This window comes from Nannospalax galili, unplaced genomic scaffold, assembly GCF_000622305.1.
Source record: "Nannospalax galili isolate Female #2095 unplaced genomic scaffold, S.galili_v1.0 scaffold915, whole genome shotgun sequence".
Classification (NCBI taxonomy): domain Eukaryota; kingdom Metazoa; phylum Chordata; class Mammalia; order Rodentia; family Spalacidae; genus Nannospalax; species Nannospalax galili.
The window spans coordinates 1485072-1508172 of record NW_008336255.1 but is presented as its reverse complement, the minus strand read 5'-3'; the positions used below and the strand labels follow the sequence as shown (position 1 = coordinate 1508172).

Below are 23101 nucleotides of genomic sequence, written 5' to 3'. Positions count from 1 at the left end.
GAGGGAGGGAGGGAAAGAGAGAGAGAGCATCGGCAGGTCAGAAAGCTGAAGTGGGAAAACACCCAGTAATAAAGTAACACATGTTGACATGCATGTCTGGGGTGTTCCTTTCAACAAAGGATGGGTACAGATCTGGGCTTCTAGTCAAGTGACTAGTGTCAGCCCAGCACCTGGCTCTCCATGCTCTATGGTAAGGGCCAGTTGTTCCCTCAAGTCCCCCCACCCTCTTCCTAAACCTGCTCTAAACTCAGTAGAATTGTGTGAACAAATGCACGTGCATTAAGAGGAAAAAAAAATTAACAGCTAATAAGCATATAAAAACATTCATTCCAGTCAGTAATTGAAGAAATTAAACATCAAATAATGAGACAAAAAATCCACTCATCAACTCAGCATCCTCTGGGCTTTTGCTCTTAGCATCCATTTGGACCCATGGATGACAGGGGAATTGACACTGAAGGGGTATATCGGGTGGTAATTTCTGCAGAAGGAATTTTAAGGACACATATTTTATAGTCTTAAACACATTTATGCCCTTGGGGCTGGAGAGATGACTCAGCAGTTAAGAGCACTGGTTGCTCGTGCAGAGGGCCAGATTTGGTTCCTAGCATCCACATGGCAACTAACAACAGTCCATAACACCAGGAGTTCCATCACCTTCTTCTGGCCTCTATGGGTACCAAGCACACATGAGGTGCACATACATACATCCCAGGCACTCATATAAATCTTTAATATATATACATATATACATAGAGAGAGAGATAGAGAGAGAGAGAGAGAAACCCTTTGACCCAACGATGCTACTTCTAGAAATTTCTCATACAAACATTATTAAAGCATTATTAAAGTTGTATCCAAGGATGTGTCTATAAGGATTCTCATCTCAGCTTTAAAAAAAAAATCAGAAACAACACAAATGATCAACCAAAAAACTACAAATTACTGTTTGGCATTAGGAAAGAAGAGAATATTCTGTAATTTTAAGACTAGTTTCTCAAGTGGACATAAGGATGAAGACATTTTTCATGGTATATTAAGAATTTTTTTAAGGGGGCTGGAAAGATGGCTTAGTAGTTAAAAGCACTTGCTGCTCTTCCAAAGGACCTGAGTTTGATTCCCAGAACCACACCGAGGAGCTCACAAGTGCCTATAACTCCAGCTCCAGGGGATCTGATGCCCTCTTCCAACCTCTGTGATCACCTACACATGTGTGGCATATACTCACATAGAGACACACACATACACATGAAAACAGTAAAAGTGATTTTTAAATGGGCTATGAGTCAGTATCATGTTGTGTTCTGTACAGTCACACATACTGAATACATGCATGCACCAGTAAAAAGCACAGACATTCATCACAATGTTCACTGTAGCTATCTTTGGCACAATGATTTTTATCTGCATAATCTAAAATAATGAATTAAGAATCAGAAAATCTGGGGCTGAAGCATTAAGAGCACTGACTGCTCTTGCAGAATACACCTGGTTTGGTTTCCAGCACCCACACGGTGGCTAACAACCATCCATAATTCCAATTTCAGTGGATCCAATGCCTCTTCTGGCCTCTGCAGTCATTGCACACACATGGTGCACTTACACACACACACAAGCAAAATACTCACATACATAAAAAATCGAAATTTTAAAAAGAATCAGAAAAAATTTAAAACAAACACCCTCAAAACCACCAAGGTCAGAGTCTATCCAAAGCAGGCTGTTCAGAAGCCCCAGGTAGGTACAATTGCCAAACTCAAGGCAGCCCTCAAACACACTCTAAGGAAACGGAGAAGACTGTTACCTGAGGTCACCAGGAGAAGGAAGCTATTTCCTTACTGACACAGAACCCTTATGTATATTTGGAGGAAATGAGCTCAAACTGGCCCACATGAGCACCCCATCTGCAGAGACATGCCTGCCAGTGAGAGAGGCCATCGCTCCTTACCACAGCCTTGTCCCAGATGACGGACATCCGCTCCTCCGTGCCGTTAGTGCCCTCGGGAATCAAGGTGAAGTTGTCCTTCCCCACAGCTTTCTGCGCAGTGTTGAAGGTACAGTGGGCGCTGCCAGTGACCTGGAGGTCTCCACTGCAAGGCAACACAACATGAAACTTCATTATAGCGCTGTATAAACCTCAGTCTGTCTAGTGAGATACACTGTGTGATGTCATCCACCACATGTACATCCCTCTGACACCTCATATTAAACCTCTTTGATTGACCGTGAGGATAACACAGGGTTTCTATCAGAAATTCCCACCCAGGATGGTGACAAAATAATTCCTTATTCTTATTTAGTGACCCCTCTTTGGCAAATCCTTATTTAAAGCCACCATGTGGTCACCTAACATCTACTGGGTCATTTTGGTCCAAGAAGACCAAGAGCTCAGGTGTGAACAAGTCACCAGGACTCACCAGGACAGCAAGGAGTTGAGAAAGTCTGGAGTGGTCGGGTCAGGGCTCAGAGGTGGGGAGGTGACAAAGGCGGCAGCCTTGGCCCAGTTCTTGCTCCAGTAGTGAGAGCCGTCCGTCCCCAAGCTGGCTGTGATAGGCTCGCCATACACCACAGTTCCTGACAAACGGAACACAAGAGGCTCAGCCCGACACACCAGGACAGGAGACCACTCTTAGCAGACATCACCATCTACTCTGCATTCATGGGGATGAAGCCTCACATCACAGGTGAGGAGATGATGCCTAGGAGTTGAGAACCCCAGCCAGGCAAGACCACCCAGCAAGCACTCACTCCGTCAGATGTCGCTGTGGCCCTGACCTGTGGATTCACCCTCTCCCCTCGGGCAATCCTAAACACAGCATAGGCCTCAGACTCCCACGCTGCTGATCCGCAGTTTGCAGCAACATCTCCAATTTAGATAATCCCCAATACCCAGTACTCAGAATCATCTAGAATCTTCTGTTCGGATGATCAGTGGATTTAACTATACTCTGCAGCCCCTCTGCTTAAACCCCTTCACCCTGTCTAATTCTAGCTACAGGGCTGTGAGCAGAAATTACTCATGACATTACAGGGCTAAAGTATTAGAACATAGTCTCAGGATCTTCCAGAGATTTCTAGAGGCCTGAGTTGCCAAATGAGGGGAGGCACCCACAGCAGCCACCAGACCCACAGCCAACTTCATGAGAGTGTACAGTTAGGCCACAAGAATTTCAGAGTTTCTAGAAGCCCAGCCTAACGAACCACACAATGCCCAAGAATGTCAGTTCCCTTGATGCCCAAATGATGCCCTCTTCTCTGACCACTCAAAGTGAACCAGAAAACTAGGAACCATCCAACAGGTTAAACACCGGTGCTTTTCTGCTGTAATTTTCTTCTTCTCTTAGACCAGGCCTCAAGCCTACTCTCTGTTCATTTCAACAGGACCCAACTGATTTCAGGTTTCTTTGCTTTTCCAACACCTTACCCTGTTCTCTGTCCACGCTCCCTGACACTGCAGAAGGATCCTTATAGAAACACTCTCCCATGCCATTCTCTTACATGTCATCTTAAGAAGTTCTCATGTCTTCAAGGATTTCAAACCCACCTCCACCCTGAAGCATCTACTTCCCCTGTAATCCAAAGCCAATGTCCTCTTTTTTCTATAGTCCAGCCTGGCTTCGGGGAAGGATGATCTTGAGCTTCTGATCCTCCTGCCTCTACCTCCTGAGTGCTGGGATTAGAGGGGTGCACCCCCATGCTTGACTTTTCAATCTCTGCCTGAGAAGCCCATCCTCTACTCCAGTGATCACTCACTTTTGAACTTACAATCTTTTTAAAAATTTTACGTGCATAAGTGTTTTGCCTGCATATATGTAAATGTACCACATGCGTGCAATGCCCAGGTCAGAAGAGGCTGTCAAATCACCTGGAACTGGAGTAACAGATGGTTGTTAGCCACCATGTGAATACTGGGAACTGAACCCCAGGTCCTCTGCAAAAGCAGCCAGTGCTCTTAACCTCTGAGCAATCCCCAGTCCCCCAGCCCCATTTTGAACTTGACTCCTGATGGTGACGCACTGACAATCAGTCTACACACAGTAGCCACTCAACAAATGTTTGTTCAAGCTGATTCAGTGCATTAATACTTTATTAATTAAATGCATCAGAACTGGAATTTGATCTCAGATCATAAAAAATTCACCTGCCCCTTCCCTCACCCAGCCAAGCTTTTCTCGTCTCTGCTCACAAGGCCCTCAAAGACAAACCCTTCTTAGTCAGGAATGTGCTGCCCTTCCCTGTCAGTCTTTTCAAAGGCTTATCACTGGATAATATTCCACAACACCCTCTTCGCCCAGACACTCAGAACTGGCTCCAGGGAGCTGCCCCCTCCTGCCTCAGGAATTTCACAAAGGAATGGCTGTTCAGTCAGGGAGTGTTGGAGGCCTCAACCACAGCTGCCTCCTGGCAGTCCTTAGGAAGAGTCCCCAGGCAGGAGGGAAAAGGTTCCATAGTGGAGAGAATGTGTGCCTAGAAGGAAGCCCCTGGAAGAAAGCATCTGACACAGCCCAGCTTTCCTGACCTACTAGAAGCTTCCCCAAAAGAAGCTGGTTCAATACGCATACTGGGTGCATATCCCAAAACGGAAAACACCCCACAGCCAGCTGCCGCCTGCTTGCTCAGGCCCATTGTGAGATGCAACGGCTAAGCGGTGTGTGTGTGTGTGTGTGTGTGTGTGTGTGTGTGTGTGTGCCTTCAGCCCCATGTGAGATGCAATGGCTGAGCGGGGTGTGTGTGTGTCTGTGTGTGTCTGTGTCTGTGTCTCTGTGTGTATGTGTGCGTGTGTGTGTGTGTGTGTGTGTGTGTGTGTGTGTGTGTGTGTATCTTCAGCCCCATGTAAGATGCAATGGCTGAGCGGGGTGTGTGTGTGTCTGTGTGTCTGTGTCTCTGTGTGTGTGTGTGTATGTGTGTGTGTCTGTGTGTCTGTGTGTGTGTGTGTGTATCTTCAGCCCCATGTGAGATGCAATGGCTGAGCAGGGTGTGTGTGTGTGTGTGTGTGTGTGTGTGTGTGTGTGTGTGTCTTCAGCCCCCAGCTTCAGCTGGAGCCTCAACAGATCTGATGAAATCTAATTCCTGACCCAGTCAGGTCTGCAGGTCTGGCTGGTCACTGCTCACCTGAGCACAAAGGAACTAAAGCCCTCGGGGTTTCCCAGTTTTGTCACCATGAAAATTTCAGAACATCAGCAGTTAGAGGAGAAACAAACAGCTCAGCAGTCTGGGAGACCCATAGTCTGGAACACCCTAGAACATGCCATGGTTTGTCCCTGTCATTGGATCTGCAACTCAGGCTTGATTTTGGACACCTGAGTGCAAGAAGGGGCCAGTGCTGGGAACAGAGAGGCCTCACTTCAGACTGGGGTGGGGGTGCTGATGCTCAACAAAGGGCCCCCTCCCCTCTGTCACACTAGCATAAGCCTCAGAGGACAATGGATTCAGCCTTTGGATGGGGTTGGAGTTTCCAAGGTCACTGCTGCCCTGAGCCTTCCTCCTTGACCAAGGCTGAGTGAGAACTTCTGGACCCCACAAGCCAAAATGGAGCATGCAGACACTGGAGGGGTAGGGACCGGGAGACGGGCAGAGCCAGCTATAACTGCTTCTGCTGTACTCCACTCAAGGACTTTATCCGTGAGTATGTATGCACACTTGTGTATGTATAAACAATGTTACATGTAAGTGTCCATGAAGGCCAGAAGAGGGTGTTGAATCCCCTGGAGCTAGAGCCATAGGCAGTTGTGAACCACCCAACATAGGTACTAGGAACTGAACTCTGTCCTTCTGCAAGAGTACGTGCTCTTAACCACTGAGCCGTCTCCCTAACCTCTGTTCTTCTTCATTTAAACCTCCACAAGATGCTAGGCACAGTGGCGAAGGACTTTAATCCCAACACTCGGAAGGTAGAGGCAGGCAGATCTCTGTGAGATCAAGGCCAGCCTGGTCTACACAGCAAGTTCCAGGTCAGCTGGGGCTATAGGGAGACTCTGTCTCAAAAACTAAATATATATATATAAAGTAAAGAAGCAAATAAACGAATCGACCTCCTGAGGGAACCAGAGGTTCTGACCACCTCTTACTTTTGTCCTTCAGCTCCAAAAGTTAGGGCAGGAGTTAACCGTCGTGTCCAAGACCTCCACTTTCAGGGGAGTTTGGTTCACACACTGGGCTCTGCCCCAACCCTCATTCCATCCCTGTGGCCCAGTACCTCACCCCAGGCTCCTCTCCCTGCCCTGTAACCCCTATGTTAGAGGGAGCCATAGACTGGCTTCCGGAGCTCAGTCAGGCCACAGACACCAGCAAGATGAGAGCCAGCAATCATTACCACTAATAATAATAAACCACGAACGGCTTAATTGGCCTTTCTGTGCTTCTCTAAACACAGTGCTGACACTTTCTTGGCGGGCCGTTGGAACTCATGACTCTTTTCTCCAGGGAAAGTCTAAACTGATGGATGTGACCCCAAGCCAGCCTCTGGCAGGCGCACTAGTCAGGCCGGGAATGCAGGGAACTGGAGGGTGATGTTTATTCACAACCAGCCCCAGGCCTTGAATGTTCATGAAGAATAAATGCAAGCTGGGGTTTGGAAATGTTTGACAGTTCTGGGCTCCGACAGTTAGTCATTTCCCATGAATGAGAAGCAGGACAAATCCAAAGTAAGAACAATGGAAAATTGCAGACAGGGAACTCAAAATGCAGCCCCAGAAGCCAAGTCAATGGATGGACAGAGCTGCACATCATTACATTAGAGTGTGCATGCCACAGTCTCATGGCTGCCTGGGAGCTATTCAGAGAAATCTTAGTAGCAAGAATGGTTCTAAAGAAACAAATCCAGGCTGAAGAGATGGCTCAGCAGTTATGAGTACTGGCTGCTCTTGCAGAGGACCCAGGTTTGGTTCCCAGCACCCACACAGCAGCAGTTCCAAGGGATCTGACAGCCTCTTCTGACTTCCATGGGCACTTACATACATTTGGGCAAAACACATATGCATAAAATAAATAAAAGAAACAAATCTTTGGGGGGGTGCACATGTGTGTACAGCATCTGGAGACCACAGAAGCTGTCTCTCATTGGCCTGGAACGCATCAAGTAAGCCAGACTAGCTGGCCAGTGAGCCCCAGGGATCTGCCTGTCTGTCTTCTCAGCACCTAGCATGCACCACCACACCTGGCTTTCTTTACATGGCTTCTGGGAAATGAACTCAGGTACCTGTGCTTACAAGGCAAGCGCTTTACCAATTTTATCTCCCTGGCCTTGTTTTTGTTTTTTGAGCCAGGCTAATATGTTGCCCAGGCTGGCCTAACAAAAAATTCTGCTTCTGCCTCCCTAGCTTGGCCCTAAGGATTATCCCCCAGGTGAGGTGGCCCTAAGAGCCCTCATGACCACATGACTAAAGGCTTCTTGTAGTGCCCAAGCATCCCTATTCCTGTACTGGGATTATAGGTATGTACCACTTCATCAGGCAAGAAACAAAATCTTCAAAATAAGTTCTCTGAAGTTTCTAGAATTGCCTCTCTAGTCTAAGATGATTCAAAGGTACTAATGATTCTATTTGCAGCAAAGAAAACACATAGTCTATGTCAACAATGGGGCAATGAAACAGACAAAACCTCAACTGAGTGCCCTGAGTCAAACACTTCTAAGAAGCAAGGCTCTGGGTGTTGCATTTGATGCTACAGAACATTTTTAAAATCAAGTTAACAAACAGAATAGGATTGGTTAGTTGCTTCTAATGGTCCTGAGCAAAACAGGGAAATTAAAATAAATAAATAAACTAAGGGATTCAAATTCCCAGATCAGGCACAAGTCAAGATTTTCTGTCTGCCCTGAAAGAGCCCTTTGTATCATACAGATGAGCAGAGGTGGCTGAAAATCAAGCCCAGGATCTTATCCTACCTGGCTGAATTATAATGCAAGCTGAATTCCCAGCCTGGAAGGCATATGCTGATCAAATGGGGGCACTGACTAGGAAGGGCTTCTGTCTCCACACAGCGTCAGGTCTGAGCGGCAGCATCATCTCTCACCTGGGTCTCCAGACTGCTCGCCTTCCCTGAAGATTTCACTCTCCAGCTCCACTGTTACATGAGCCAGTGCTTTGAAATAAATCTGCCTCTGTCTGCCTGTCCCCTCCCTCCTCTTCCCGTGAGCTATTCTCTAATAACAGCTGGGAGTTTATGACATTCACAACCCTACTTGCCTGCCACTGTCACTCCCAAGTCTAGCTCAAAACAGTTATGTGGTACATTAACTTAACCCAAGGATTCATCCCCAAGGTAAGGGGAGCGTCCCATTCCCCTTAATCACATGGCCACAGTCTTCTCATGACCATCCCTATTAACCTGTAGGGTATGAAAAGTCTGGTCTTGGATTTGGGGTCCCAGGGTTTAGTGTCTCTTGGTGGCCATGACTGTTTGAATGTGGCTGACCTTGGATTCTAAAGCTAGGTGAAGTCAGCAGGTACTGCCCACCATGGGCTACCATTCCCACACAAAGGCATCCAGAGCCACACAGGACTCCTCACATGGGCAAAAGGCTGCCGATAGAGAGTTCTGACGGAGGAATTCCCACCCTGGACCCTCATGGGAAAGAGATGGTAAGATGTCGGGAATCGTGGCTTCTACTTCCCAAGAGCTGGATGGTTAGAAATATGTTCAATTTCTGCATTTCAGGTTCTCTTCCGAGACATAAGCTTATCAAATTGTGCACCATCTATCAATTTTTCTTAAGAATAAGACCCAACATGGCTGGGCATGGTGACACATGTCTTTAGTAAGCCTGGAGGCATAGTCCTATAATCCCACCTACTAGGAAGGCTGTGGAAGGAAAATCACAAACTCAAAGCCAGCCTGAACAACAGTTGAGAACCTATCCCAAAAACACTGTGAGATGCAGGACCAGGATTTAGCTCTGAGGAACTGCACTTGCCAAGCACATGTACAACCCCAGGTTCAAATCCCAGTCATGCAAAAAATACAAATAAAATTGGCCAAGATATTCCAGTTATGCTGTGTTTCATCTCTCAACACAGTGAGGCTGATGAGGTGCTGTCCTGCCGTATGGCACTGAATGTGGTCACCACAGGTCACCCAGAAAAGGCAGGCTACTGCTGTGTTGGGTTGAGTGGGCATGGGGCTACCGCCTGCGCTAGCTTTCAGCCCAAGTTCTTAAAGCCATCTCACTGTCTCACTTGCTTAAACATTTCTCTCCTTGGTCACAGGACAAGCAGACCTGGGGTGGAAGGCTAAGGGCAAATAGAAAAAGATCCTGTCACTGCTTACTAAGATTAAGACTTTTTTTCTAAGTCCTTCCCACAGCCTCACCCCCGTAGACTCTGTCCTGTGTTCAAGTTCTGCCTGGCCAAGACCTCTTCAACACCCTAACCATTCCTCTTGAGACTTTCTGTTCCACATCATCTTCCCCAACAAAGGAAGCTGCTGAGGGTCAGGACCAGTTCTTGCTTGCTCATGGCACCCAGGTCTGAAATATCACACAGGAAAAACACAGGGGCAGTAATGAGGAACATGGAGAAAAAAACGGGAGAAACCCAGGCTTCCTTAAAGCACAGATGAGATGCAGGGGTAGGAGGTTGGCAGTGCCCCACACGTCCCTCTGAGGACCCCAAGAACCCAAAGTAGAAAAGCAATCCTTAGCAGGAAACCTTTTGCTCCAGGTCCACATGGATCTTGGCTTGTCTAACATGCTCGAGGTTAAACCAACCTTCTGTTCTCCAGTGACAAAGACAACTGGAAAGTTACTGTGTACATCTTCACCCTCGTGTTAGCTCATTTCCACACAAGTATCCCTCTGTGACAGCTCCTACTCTCCCTTTGCAAATGGGAAACAGGCTGAACGATGGTAAATCACGTGGCTAAAGCATCATCGAGTGGGGTTTGATAGAGAACAGTCCTACTGATACCAGGGAACACACCTTGGTCATTTGGGAACCCTTGTTTCTTATTACACAGGACTCTGCTGAGGGTCAGACTCCAGTTTCTACCAGAACTAAGCCCCAGCACATACAGACCACAAGAATTTCCTATATCAAAATAACCTCCAAGAGGGAAAGTGAGTTGATCAAACATTAACATAGAGATTTGAGGCCTGCAGTTAGATGCCCAGTGATCAAGTCCAATTCTACTTTCTCCAAGCTCTGAGCTGTAAAGTAAACCAAAAGTTCGAAGTTCCTGCCCAGGGTGCCTGTTAGTGCTGTTGGTAACTCCAACAAGGTAGAAAGCCTTTCTTACCCACTCACAAGGGTGGCTAGAACTTTCTGCTCTTGCTGGTTAGCACCTGAGGGCACTGGAATCCCTCCCAAGCACTTGGATATCTCTAATACAAAAGCTCTGAAGAATGAAAGGGCAACAGTTTGAATGCAAAGGCCACTCAGAATTACAGTGTAGGCACAGCTGGATTCATGCACGGAAGGTTCTGGAACAGAACTGACTGAAATACTTCCCTCTTCGGCCAGGGACAAGAATAACAAAAGGCCCTGGGCCCCAGGGCAGAGTGCAGGAATGAAACCGCATGCTATGTAGACACATGCTGGCCCCACACTTCAGGGATGTCCAAGAACAGGCTTAGGTACTGCTGGGGAGCCAGCTCAAGGCTCCAGCTTCCTAAATGCGGTCTGGAAAGAGGCCAAATCCCTCCATCCTCTAAGGTGCACAGGTGGGTATACGACTACTCACACTTGAGACAAGAAGGCCTCAAACCCAAAGCCATGTTAAACATTTGCTGACTTCTTACTATCATCAGGGAACAGAACGGCTAATAAAACACACAAAATCAGCCGCCCCCGACCTTTCCCTTGTTCAGACGCTCTGCTCGCTGTGCCCACACTACAAGCACAATAGTGCCAGGAAGGGTCTTCAGTGCTGAGGCTGAACCCCAAGCACATCCGGCCATCCTACAAATGTGCATGGGTGATAAAAAAGTACCACAGACTCAGTCACCATCCACCAGGTCTCCTCGAAAAATAACTCAAAGCAGAAGGATCAGAAACTCAAGGTCATCCTTGGCTAAACAGTGAATTCAAGGCCAGTCTGGGCTACATAAGACCCTGTCTCAAAATGCCATGAATGAATGAATGAATGAATGAATGATCAATCAATCAAATAAAAGGAATAAATGATAGGCGAGAGATAGATGATAGACAGACACACAGATAATCAATCAATTAAATAAAAGGCCATTTCCTCAAGCTGCCAGGAGAGGGCACATACTCAAAAATCAGTAGCGCATCAGAGCTCCAAAGAGCAGGGGTAAGGAATCACAGGGTGGGTCTGGAAGCCATCATCCCTTGGGACTAGCTGATTAAGTGGTCATTAAGCAATTTTTTTTTCTGGGGCCTGTACCAAGTCACCCACCATCAAAAACATCCCACAGTCCTTCTGACCCACGTGGATCATACACAGAAACAGAGCCAGAGAGGCCAAACTGTTCCCTTATTGACAGAGAAAGATGGGGAGGGGGGGAGATTGGGATAAAAGCAAAGAACTGGAGATACAGGAAACTGGAGGGAGATACGGCAAAGGGGTGGGGAGACAGAAAGGAAGAAGGGGGTCCCTTTGCAATGTTCCTTTTCAGATCGGGTTAATGGCCCTCCTCAAGATCAGCACTATACTTTCTGGCTCTGTATGCTGGGCTAACTCCCAAGCAAAAAGCATGTATGTGATTAGCCAAATACATAGTAGGCGGCAAGTGACAATGGGCTGTTTATTCATAATGTACAAAGTACACCATGGAACGTCCCTGAGAAGTGCTACAGATGCACTTAGTGAATTAGTTTGCAAGACCCTTCTCAGAAGAACCAGCTTCACTCAGAAGGCATCCACGGTGTATTGACAGGAGTAATCTGAGCCTCCAAACTTGGACAGGATCGGATCTACCCTGCACAAGGCTCTGACTGACCCCGGTAAGCATACCCACACTAGGGAGGGGAGACACATCTTGCAAAGTTACACTCTCTCTAGAAGCATTCTGTAGCCAATGAAAAGTGACGTAACCTGTGTATGTAACTAGTTTGTTTAGACCGAATCAAATTAAAATAAACTTTCTGTGGGAAGAGAGATACCTGCCCACCCAGCCTTGGTTTTAAATAGATACAAACAAGGCCACAGCTTCGGAACAAAGGGAGGAAACTAGAGCTCCCCACTCTGCTGGGCTGTAATTAGGTTAATGCTGGAATGTGATGAAAGCAGCTCAGTTGGCACAAGGGTCAGAAAAGAAGCCTCCCTGGTGAGCCACGTGCTCCTTCCCAACTCTCACAGCCCTCCTGCCAGGCCCACAGAGCTCACCCTTCTTCCGTGCCTGGGCGATGACTTCCGCAGCGCTCTTGCTCATGACTCGGGTGACATACAAGGGGCAGTTGGTCTGATTGGCAATGGTGATGGAACGGTTCACAGCTTCAGCCTCGACCTACAGGAGGACAGAGAACTCATCTTTGCCCTCAGTCAGCAACAGGGACAAGTGGGCCCCCAAGCACCTCCCCTAAGTGGCACCCAGCATTCAGTTAACACTGGACGGTACAAAGACAGGGTAACTGCTCCCCAACCAGTCTTGAAGTATGGTTAGCAAGTCAGCAACACCAGCATCAACTGTAAGAAATGCAGATTCCTGGGCCCCACTAGACCCTGAATCTAGGAACTCTGGGAGTCAGAACCCAGCTGTATGGATTGTAACCACTCTTGGTGATTATTATGGAACCATCTTGGCAGGAATGAGGAGACTTTGGAGACACTTGGGTCCCTCCCTTTCGCTATCAGACTATCGAAACAATGGTTCCTAAGAAATCAGAATTTCCCCAGGAGGAATCTCATGCTGGGAGAAGGAAAAGGCTGAAGCCCAGCCAGCCGGAGGGGGAACTCGTCTCCAAGAAAGAGGCTTTGCACAGCCTGTCAGAACAGTAACGAGACAATGTGAGTAGGATCACACCTGACCAGGACTGCTTGGCTACATTACCTCTTGCTTCCTATTTAAATGTTTTATTATTTTATTATTTGAAATGATATGTATGTGTGTCTGTATACATGAGTGCATGTGCCTATGGAAGTCAGAGGCATCAGATCCCCTAAAGCTAGAGTTATAGGCAGTTGTGAACTTCCTACATCAGTGTTGGGAACCCAACTTGGTCCTCAGGAAAAACAGTATGTGGGGGCAACTGAAGATGGCTAGTCCAACCTAGCTTGTTAGGACTGCCAAAGCCCAGGCTCTGACCCTAACTCTAGTAACACTTCACTTGCTAGTGTTTGAAAACCACCACACCCAGATCCTGGCTGGTCTCAATGTGCTGAATGTGGCTGAGCACATTCATTCTGTTCCCATGATCCTGGGCAAAGACACTCAGTGTCCTGACTTTAGGGCTGAGCATCTGAGATGCTCCCAAAACAAGCCAGCAGCATTCGCAAAACAAAGAGAGCTCACAGGACGTGGGAACAGAGCAGAGAGCAGCATCTGAACACCAAGAGCCCCTGTGGGTGTGACTGGCCAGCCACAGCCTGGTACGACCTTCAGCACAAGATGAAGAACTATCCCCCATCAACCATCTGGCTCTTTTAAATGGATCCTCAGGGAACAGAATTTCAAAGATTCCACTCGATGACTGCTCAGCACTTGACCCGGGGAAGACATCCTATACGCTGTACCAGGGACTCAGCAATGTATGTTTATCATGGCAAGTGAAGTTGACTCAAAGCAGATCCAAGAGGCCATTGGATGTTCTGCCAAATTGAGACTATGGCGTGAACTCTTCCAAGTGAGAAGCAGGCTGGCCTTATTCATTTCTGAACCAGTCATGCCCTGCCCCAATACCCCCAGAGCAGGGACAACGGTATACAACAAGTGCTCAAAAGTCTTTCCTGCACAAAAAAAAAAAAAAAAAAGACTTGACTTTATTAATGGAACTTTAACACTAGGCTGCTACTTTTCACAGGAGACAGCTCCTCTCCTGGCTAAGTTGACTGGGCTAGCCCATTCCACAGATGAGTGGCTGGGCTGGGGTCTGTCACTGCCCAGAGTACTCATGCCACAGAGGGAGAGGAAGCCTCAGTCACACCCAGGCAGAGCAAAAGCTCTAGAAAACACTAAACACCCAAATGTTTCTCATTCCTGGGATTACTGAAGGCAGCCTCCCTCAAGCTCCACCCCCTCCCCCCAAATCCTTCCACCCCACCCTCCTTGCCCTCCCTAGAGTATCCTACTGGGCCTCCAGCTCAGGTCTCCAGTGTGTATGAATGAAAAGGGCTCTAAGAGCCTCAGTGCTTCCCAGGGATGCCGGAAGCAGCCCTGACTGAACGTCCCAGCACAGACTCCACAAAGGGACAGCCGCACTATTAACACGGCACTGCAGGCAGAGCCCAGGCCTGTCCTCAGTAAACTGGGGTATGCAATGGCTCTAAGTAAGAGGACAAATGGGACCCACTTCCACTCGGACTTCTGGGAAGAATCCTGGTCCCTAGGGTCCGCCGTCTGCATTTGCACACACACTGTGAATGAAGTTCAGGCTCCATCTGGCCCCAGAAAGTGGCTTGAAGTTGGACAGGGGTCAAACTAAAATGTCAGCTTGTTGGAAGAGAAGGTACTTTAACCCCACTCCCCATGTTCCAGCCAGAGCAGTATCTAGCCTCCTGAGTTTAAGAGTACACCTCTGATCTTAAACAGACACTGCTGCATATATAACGTGGAGCTGTGATTTAGCTGTCTCTTTAAAATATTGTAAAAATTTTATTACAGATCAAAATAAAACCACTTCTCATTACAGGGCTCTAGGGACTCTGGAGGGTTAGCTATGTGATTTTACAGATAGGGCAGCACAAGGACAAAACAGAAATGACCTATCCACGGACACCGAGCAGTGTCAGGACACTGAGTTCCCAGCACAGCCCGCCCATCTTGGCAGCATGCATGCCTCGGACAGACATTCTGTGAGGCACAGCTGGGAAGGCCCCATCTCCGTGTCAGGTTCTCCATTACGCACATCTGGGGCTTCACTTTCTTCCCAGACCCCAGGCTCTGACAGCTGTCCCCTGCTGGTAAGTAGCCACATTCTAAGCCTACACACAGCACTTCCTGGCTGCCTCTGTGCCCCAGCTCACTTCAGTCCCTCTCAGACAGGACCATCTCCCTCTGGTCTCACTGCCCACACAGGCTGAGAACTGATCTCAACAGAACACATGGTAATCACCACATATCCACCTGAGGCAACTCAGAATTCTACTTCTCACGGTCCCCCTCTTTCCATCTTCTGAGCTAAAAAGCAGGGACAGTTCCACATGGCACATGGCAGGTTAGGAAGGGAAGCATAGAGTCGCAGGAAGATGTTGGGAAAGTTCCATCACGGCACTAGTGACGAAAGAGACCCTGACATCATGTGGTAATTAACTGGTTACTAACTGCTGTGTCCAACGCGCTGGCAGTTTCTTCCTAGGTGGGACGTATTGCCAAGCCCAATCAGAACCGTTCCATGTTTGAGTCTCTGTTGTCGTCCCCTCGGAGTTTAACACACAACAGATCTCTCTTGGCAAACTGGACAATTACCATCAAGAGTCATGGCAGGGGTCTGAGGAACGAAGTCCTAATTCTATTCTGTCCCCCTCCACACCTCTCAAGTCCTCACATCAGGCCTCATTTCACAGGACTGTCACAGGGTGAAATCACTCGGGGCAGCACCACATTCTGTGCCTGGCAAAAGACAGACACCCCCAAATCAGCTGAAAAACAGACTCCCACAATGTTGTATGCTCCTGTCCCTGCTGGTCCTCAGGACCTTCCATAACTGAATCATAGTTGCCAGAGAGAAGCCCCTGTGCTGAGCCACACACAAACGGCTTTAATGCTTCTGCTCAAGGAGCAATCAGAACAGCCCCTCCCTGATAGCTCTTTCCTCCCGGTAAACATGTGGGCGTCCTTCCTGTTTTCCGTGTTTTACTCCACAAATGGACCTAAAGTTCTGGGAGCCACTGGCCCCAGCTCCTTCCCAACCTGCTTTTCAAACATTTCTAACCTGTTTCTGGCAGAAACACCTTAATGTTGAGCCTCCATCTGTCCAGGTCCCTGAAAGTTGGTTTCCTCTGCCCTCATCCACAGCTCCCCTTTTCCTAACACCCTGTCACTTGATGCTCTGTCGGAACTCCGTCACCATTCTCTTCCCTCACAGCCACCAGGATGCTTGTTGGCCTGACCTTGAGTCTGGAAAGTGTTAAAGGCTAAAATTCAAGCGGTAAAAGCTCCACCTCCTAAGACAGGAGACCCACAGCCCTCTGACTCACAAACCTCATTCTCCAGGATGGACAGTAACTTTGTGCTTCTCACCCTCAGTCAATCCTGCGCAAAGTTTTCTCCTTGTCATTTTCAAAGGTTTGTCCACTAGACCCCACTGAGAGCACTGTGCTCTGTGCGAGGTCATCATGTGTGTTTCAGAGATGCAGAAGAGCTTTTTGGTCCCATCCTATGGTTTGGTACCAGGCTGTAAGTGATAAGCCGCTAATGCCCAAAGTTCAGGATGCTAATGGAAAACTGTCTGTTCATGTAAGAAACAGTTTGGACAGTTAGACAAAAAGGGACAACCAAGTTAAACAAACCATATCACTTGGCTTTCAGGGTCAGCCTAATACTTCACTTTGCCTGTATACACACACATACACACACGGACGCAGACACGGACACACACACATGGATATACACACCACTTCTCGGAAAGACCAGTGTACATCCAAGAAGCCCATTCTCAACAGATAAAGGGTGGGTTCTGTGTGCTACCAAGTCCTCACATATCCCACATCCCACATCCCAGATGTTCACCTCCTCAGGCCGGCTCAGTACGTGTCCTTCAGGGCCTGTGATGCCCAGATCCAGGATCCTCTGCTGCTCCTGAAATGTGTAAAGAAAGTCAGGTGATCGGGAAGCTGGGCTTCAGGTTAACTGATGAACAGAAACCTAGGCACAAAGTTCCCCAGCAGTAAGTAGAGTAGACCCTGCTGGACACCCAGATTCACCTCAAACCTCAGAAAGAGAAGGGGTCACTGCCTTCAGCCCAGTTCCACCTGAGCAGGCCAGCCTCCCAAACTGCTCAGCATCCCTTGGGAAGCTGAAAGCGGGTATGTTCCTGGGCCATCGCACAGTGTAAGATGATGCCCAAGTGTGACTAGGGAGCTCCTGAATTCCATCCAGGACAGCTGCACTGCAGTGCCAGGAGAAAGGACCTCTCTGGAGTGGGAAGTGAGCACATGTTCTACAGAACAACCTGCGTTCCCACTAGCAAGACATCATTGACACAGCCCCAGTATCAGAACACCAGGCCCTCTGGATTCCCACCCCAGGTCTTCAGATTCCAAAACGTCCCCACATTCCTGAGCCTGCCTCTCACCCTCCAGGAGATGGAGAAAATGTAAAGAGCACCCCGTACCTCTGCAATGATGTCACCATTCTCCGCATGAACTTGGGCTATGGCACCAATATCCCGGATCACGCTCAACACTTCATATATCTGAGGGAGAGAAGAGGGGCTCAGAGATGGGAACTGCATCTTCCTGGTCATATGGAAACCCTCTAGGTGGAATGAGCCTTCCTCTAGGCTGCTTCTGACAGAGGAAGAGCCTCTGCCATTCAGAGCGGCAGACCAACCCAAAAGACAGGAATGAGGGTGAGAAACCGGGGGTGACACCCAGCTCTACACCAGGTATGCTGAGGTACTCTGACCGACACTTAGGCCATGCAGTGCCCTGGTTACAGGTTACAATGTTTGATTCCAAAGCCTGGCAAAGTATGACCTGGGGCATGAGTTCACACTTGCACCAAAGGCCAGTTCCGTCAAAAACCAAACCTGCCAGCCATGTCCTGTGACACTATAGGACACACACAGAAGACTGCTTCTCCAGATAGCCACAGGATTCTAGAATGTCGTGAGCCTACACAGAAGGGCTGCTTTCTTACCTGGGAATCCGTCAGCTGGAAGCGATCTTTGAAAGCCATGTACACAAGGAAGGAGTTTACCCCTGGTAACAGACAAAAGAGAGTGACGGGGACGTGACTGCCAAGAAATACACCCAACGGAACAATCTGGAAGGGAATAAAGTGATAATACTATTTGTGCATTTGTGCATCCGTGCGTATCTTATGGGGAAGGTAGGGGGGAGGGACACAGGGACAGAAATGGAGACACAGTGAGCAGCGGTGGCAACGCTATCATCCCAGCTATGCAGAGGATGACGCTCAAGGCCTGAGCGACAAAGTATTTTCAAGGGCAGCATGGACAACTTCATGAAACCCTGTTTCAAACAATAAATAAATAAGAAGATCTGGGGATATAGGTCAGTGGTAGAGCATTTGTCTGGCATGCATGATGCCCTGGGGTCAATCTTCAGCATCACAAAAGGGGGGGTGGGGATCGGCAACTGGGAATAGGATTCTTAGAAATTCTTCTTAGTATTCTTGTGATTTTCCTGTTTAGGAAGTTTAAAATTATATAAAAATTAAAAGTTACGGTATTAACACAGTCATGTCCACAAAAGCATTATTCACAAATTATCAAAAGTGGAGCCAACTCAAGGGAACATTAGTGATGAACAGACCCACAAAATATGGTCTGTGTAAGACAGAGCATCACCACTCAGCCTCGCAAAGGAGATTCGTACATAAGATCCAACAGGGATGAACACAATCTGCTGAGGAAAATAAGCTGATCACAAAAGACAGGCACGGGGTGATTTCATTTACAGTGTGACTTAGAGCAGTCAAAGTCATAAAGACAGAAGGTAAGACAGGGGTCGGCCAGGGCTGGAAGAAGGACAGTTAAATGAACTGTTGAATTAACAGTACTGTGTTCACACTGTACAGATCTTCATTTTAGCAAGTCAAAGTGTTCTGGAGATGGACAGTGGTGATGGTTTCTTTTTCTATTACTTTTACTTATTGTGCGTGTGTCTGTGTGTCCGTGTGTCTGTGTGTCTGTGTGTGTACTTGTACCACAGCGTGCATGTCGAAGTCAGAGAACAATTTGTGAGAGTTAGTTCTCTCCTTCCATGTGTATCCTGGGGACTGAACTCAGGTCGTGAGCCATCCCACAGGCAAGGCGGCAATGGTTTTAAAACAAGGTGAATGTATTTCTTGCTGCTTAATTGCATACTTACAAATGGTTAAATTTGTACTTTACCACGTTTTTAAAGCTGTCTCCAAACAAGTCTATATTTTGACTTTGACAAAAAAATGAATTACAAATTCCATGTGTATCCTGGGGACTGAACTCAGGTCGTGAGCCATCCCACAGGCAAGGCGGCAATGGTTTTAAAACAAGGTGAATGTATTTCTTGCTGCTTAATTGCATACTTACAAATGGTTAAATTTGTACTTTACCACGTTTTTAAAGCTGTCTCCAAACAAGTCTATATTTTGACTTTGACAAAAAAATGAATTACAAATGTCTGTCTGTGAAGATCAGTAATAAATGTTTTTTTTTTTTTTTTTGGCAAGCCATGCTGATTTTTAAGAAACATCTTTGTAAATAAGAAGAGGTCCATTAGTTGGACAAGCAGATGTCTCATCCTGACGCCTTGAAATTCTTGCCTTGTGACACACCAGAATAAACATCCCTGTCCAAGGTCCATCACAATCCTAACAACCATCCTGACAGTGTTGGAGCCTTAGCGCTTAATTCAAGCCAGCTGGGGGTGCTTGAAGCTGCCTAAACTAAGCTGCCTCTGGCCATCCTGGCTCTGTTCCATGCCAGACAACAGTTACCATGGAAACCCACCTGGCCTGATTTGGGATAGATTGATTCTGAGTACTGAAAGTTAAAATCCACTGGAGTCTGTGTATTCTCAAAAGGTAAAAAAGATTCTGACTAGAGATCAGAAATGCCCGAAGTGTTTGGAGGCTCTAATCCCAGGTCTGGTTCCTAAACGATTTTACGGTACCCCTTGGGGGATGGGGAACTGTACACTAGCACTGAAGGTCCATTAAGGGAAAGTGGTTTACCTCCTAGTCAAAAGGATACCATCTACCTCTGAGTGCAGACATGTCATGTCTCCTCCCTTAAAAGTTCATTTAGTTGCGCTACCTGGCTAAGGGACCACTCCTGGGGAAGGCAGATCCTAACGCAAGCCTGAAGAGGTAGGCAGAATAATTAGCTCTTCCATGAGATAATGTATTTTTCCTTCCAGAATTCCCACCTCCCAGCACAGCAGCTTACAGAGCCGCAGTCAGGGAGTTCCGTAAGTCTGTCTGCTTCCCTGAATTACTCAGAAAAGCACAACCCTTTCTTATCTGTTTTCTATGCTTTCCTCACAAGTCTCAGTCTTTCTCTGAAACACCCCTCCCCACCATGTGACCACTAGTCCAGCATGTGGCTGACCTCATGAGCTCATACCAGCTTCACTCAGAACAGCATGGATTCCTTCCTTTCGCTTCTCTGTCTGCCCTCTCTGGGCAGCATGTCTGCCCTGGTTTTAAACTCTAATAAAAAAAAAAGTGAAACGTCTAAGATTGCCCTGTTTGCTTGTTTGTGGAACCTTCACAGTGGAAAGAATTGTAGTGGACATCCAATATTCTCATAAGACATGTCCAAAATACTGGGATGCAAGCTTTATGTCAACTATCCAGCTAATCTGTGATCAAGCAAAGAATAAACCTAAGTCCCTGCTTCCCGCTCTGGGGCCTGTGGTACCGCATCTATGGATGTCTCTCCCATCTGTATCCATGCCCAAGATTTCCCTCCTGGCTTTTCATTTACAGTACATGCTGTTTGTGAGCCTGAAATGCTAAGAACACGAAATCAGAATGTCTCCCCCACGAGTCAAGATCTCTTAACAAGTGACCCCAGAGCTTAGTCCATGGCCAAGCTGAAAGGGAACCAGGAAGAAGTAGGGGGCCTGACTCCACCACCTGATTGCCCAAGGCTCCTGTAGACCAGAACTACTGGCCTCCCTGTGAGCTTCCCAATCCCTGGGAAGTAGAAGAATCCTCCTGTCGTCTCAAGCTTGAGGCATCTCATCACCTCATGGGGTACCTTGTTCTTCCGGATTTGTGTAGAGTGTCTGCCCAACACTCCAGGCTCACCGTGCCCTCTAAGACCACCCCACGGCCTCACTCAGTCACGCACTTATAATTCTTGGAGGGTCAATCAATCACTCCCACTGGAGACCAGATCTCTCAGGCCAGAGAGCTGTGGACGCTATTACATAAGAAGGAACCTGTCACACTTTCTCATCAATAAAGGCTTATGTTCCTACACTGGGCCAGACCCCCTCTAACCAGCAGAGGCTGTAGCCCAAGGCCCCCATCCTCTTGCTCGGGGAAGGCAGGAACAGGGCCTGGAAATGGTAAAGTGTTTCCTCAGAGCTGAGCCAGGATTTGAGCCAGAACTAAGTACCTACAGAGGTGTGGAGATGGTAACCTACCATGGTCCTTTACCAGGGCCTCCATCTCCTCCTGGATGCCCTTGTGCCACTCAGTGATGTCCACATGCAGAGAGTAATCGCAGCAGGACTTGCTGTCAGCCCACTCCCTCCACTGGTCGAAGGCGGCCAGAAGGCTGGTCCCAGGTTCAGGAACAACATGGTCAACTAGAAAGAACAGACATTTGCGATCTTCAGCAGGAAACTCATGAGAAAGTGTTTATCCACTTGAACTCTGAACCTGACTCCCAATAGAGATAGTGATCGCTCCAAAAGTGTCTAAGAATGTACTTAAGTCAGCTGAGTACTTCACAGAGAGAAACTTGGCACTGGACAGCACACCAGTGAAACCACGCATGAAGGGCCCAGATCTGATTTCCCAAATCTTGAGTACCTGAGACCTGGGGCACATTCAGAGGACAATGTGTCCTTATGGACCACAACAGCGTCAGAGCCAGCCATAGAAGCCAACCCTTCTTTACACTGCCAGCTGCTATGGGATGCCCCCAGTAAACAGCTGGGTCTCAGAGGGGCTAGAGCACAGCCATCCACATCAGGCTTCCCCAGAACACTCCACAGACCCGCTCACCCCTGGTCACTCAGGTTTCCACAACGCTGTAATTTAAGGGCCATCTTTTATCTTAAGAATTCAAAGCGTTTTAAAGCTGGGCTTTTCTGTGATATTATTACCAAGATAGGCCGATAACCAGGACAAAAGACCATGAAGTCAGGCTACTCCGGTTCTGTTTTCTGACTCTGCTGGTTACCTGCAGGTGCCCTTGGGTAAACTACTGACTCTCTGCTGCCTTGGTTTCTGTGCCGGTTTTGGAGAGGATAATTATTACCTAGCGCAGACCTGGTTATGAGGATTACATTGAGACAGCAGCAATATCTACCGACTTTACATTGCTCCCCTATTTAAATCCCCCAGTAGCTTCTCCTTGCAGTACAGATAGAGTCCCCAACAAGCTCTGTAAGATCCTGCCCAGTTTGGCCCTGGCTGATCTCTGCAACATGACCCAGTGCCATCTCCTCTCACCCTTCTCTCCAGTAAATAGGCCATCTTTCAGTTGCTGCATTTAGTCTGTTTCCTCCCACCACAGGGCCTTTGCACATGCAAAGTTCCCTAGAAAGCCCTTGTCCAGCTTTTTTGATAACCAAAGTTTACTGGAACATTTTTTAAATCTCATCTTCTGCAGAAAACAGCCCTAAAATCCCAACTGAAATGATCTGTCCAAGGTTAAATCAAACCCATGCTACAATAAAGATATAAAACTCAGGACTCTAGGCGCCTAAAGCAATGAGCTATTCTTCCAAAATAAAATATTAGATTTCTTACACCCAGGTAAGCAGTTCTGAGCATGAATGAGCTCAGATTTCTGAAATGGATCAAATCTTGCAGACGTGGCCAAACTAAGATGGGCTGAGCTTGGCTTTGTACGTATCACAAGTCATCAGATACACCAGTTACCCACATCTGAACATTACAAATTGTGCACACATACTGAATGTTACATTGTGCCCTATAAGTAGAAGCAGTGATTATATGTCAATTAAAATAAGTATGTTTTAAAATATGGCCATCTAAGTGCTTTTGACAGAATCCACTCTTTTGTACGGATTTATAGGTATTAACACAAAATATAAGAATCAGTCTACGTAATGAGAGGAATACATAGTTATCTTGTATCCATAATGTGATATTATCTACTAAGCCCACTGGCAA

At 47.5% G+C, this 23101-nt stretch overlaps 1 protein-coding gene across 2 annotated transcripts in view; it reads right to left on the bottom strand.

The window, feature by feature from the left end:
• Nucleotides 1–23101, bottom strand: part of Dpysl2 (dihydropyrimidinase like 2) — a 132938-nt gene that overhangs the window by 12165 nt on the left and 97672 nt on the right. For both annotated transcript variants that reach the window (XM_008830972.3, XM_008830973.3), the window contains exons 4-10: nt 21379–21543; nt 17918–17979; nt 17391–17471; nt 16787–16855; nt 12286–12406; nt 2418–2574; nt 1949–2090 (exon numbers count right to left, since the gene is read on the bottom strand). In XM_008830972.3, coding sequence (XP_008829194.1) covers nt 1949–2090; nt 2418–2574; nt 12286–12406; nt 16787–16855; nt 17391–17471; nt 17918–17979; nt 21379–21543 — 797 coding nt within the window. The remainder of the gene's footprint in view (nt 1–1948; nt 2091–2417; nt 2575–12285; nt 12407–16786; nt 16856–17390; nt 17472–17917; nt 17980–21378; nt 21544–23101) is intronic.